Source organism: Volvox carteri (assembly GCF_000143455.1).
Source record: "Volvox carteri f. nagariensis unplaced genomic scaffold VOLCAscaffold_46, whole genome shotgun sequence".
Taxonomy (NCBI): domain Eukaryota; kingdom Viridiplantae; phylum Chlorophyta; class Chlorophyceae; order Chlamydomonadales; family Volvocaceae; genus Volvox; species Volvox carteri.
In genome coordinates this window covers 955990-956404 of record NW_003307589.1, presented here as the reverse complement: position 1 = coordinate 956404, position 415 = coordinate 955990, and the positions used below count along the sequence as shown (strand labels likewise).

Sequence of the window (415 nt, the reverse complement as noted above, 5' to 3'; positions counted from 1 at the left end):
ACCCCCCCCCAAACTCCCATATCACCTCTTCCAGCTCTTCAGCCGCTCCTCACTCTCCGTCCATTCCTCCTGAAGGGGGAGGTGGGGCGGGGGCCGGGTGGGTGGGGGCCGAGTGGGCGGGGGCCGAGTGGGCGGGGGCCGAGTGGGCGGGGGCCGAGTGGGCGGGGCCGAGTGGGCGGGGGCCGAGTGGGCGGGGGCCGAGTGGGCGGGGGCCGAGTGGGCGGGGGCCGGGTCAGCGAGAGAGAATATGGCGGCATTCAGAGGATACATGACCACCACCAGCACCACCAGCACCACCTGCTGCTGCCCCCTTCCACGCCAGTAGGCTACTCAGGCTGCTTCACAACCCGCACTCCGCAGGTCCATCCCGCGTGTTTTATTACTTCCCTCAGCGTCTTCCCCCCCCCTCCCCGGG

The 415-nt window shown here is 70.6% G+C and overlaps 1 protein-coding gene across 1 annotated transcript in view; it reads right to left on the bottom strand.

The window, feature by feature from the left end:
* Nucleotides 1-415, bottom strand: part of VOLCADRAFT_106580 (uncharacterized protein) — a gene marked incomplete at both ends in the record, with an annotated part of 9074 nt that overhangs the window by 7648 nt on the left and 1011 nt on the right. Inside the window, one exon of the mRNA XM_002954820.1 lies at nucleotides 54-69. Coding sequence (XP_002954866.1) covers nucleotides 54-69 — 16 coding nt within the window. The remainder of the gene's footprint in view (nucleotides 1-53; nucleotides 70-415) is intronic.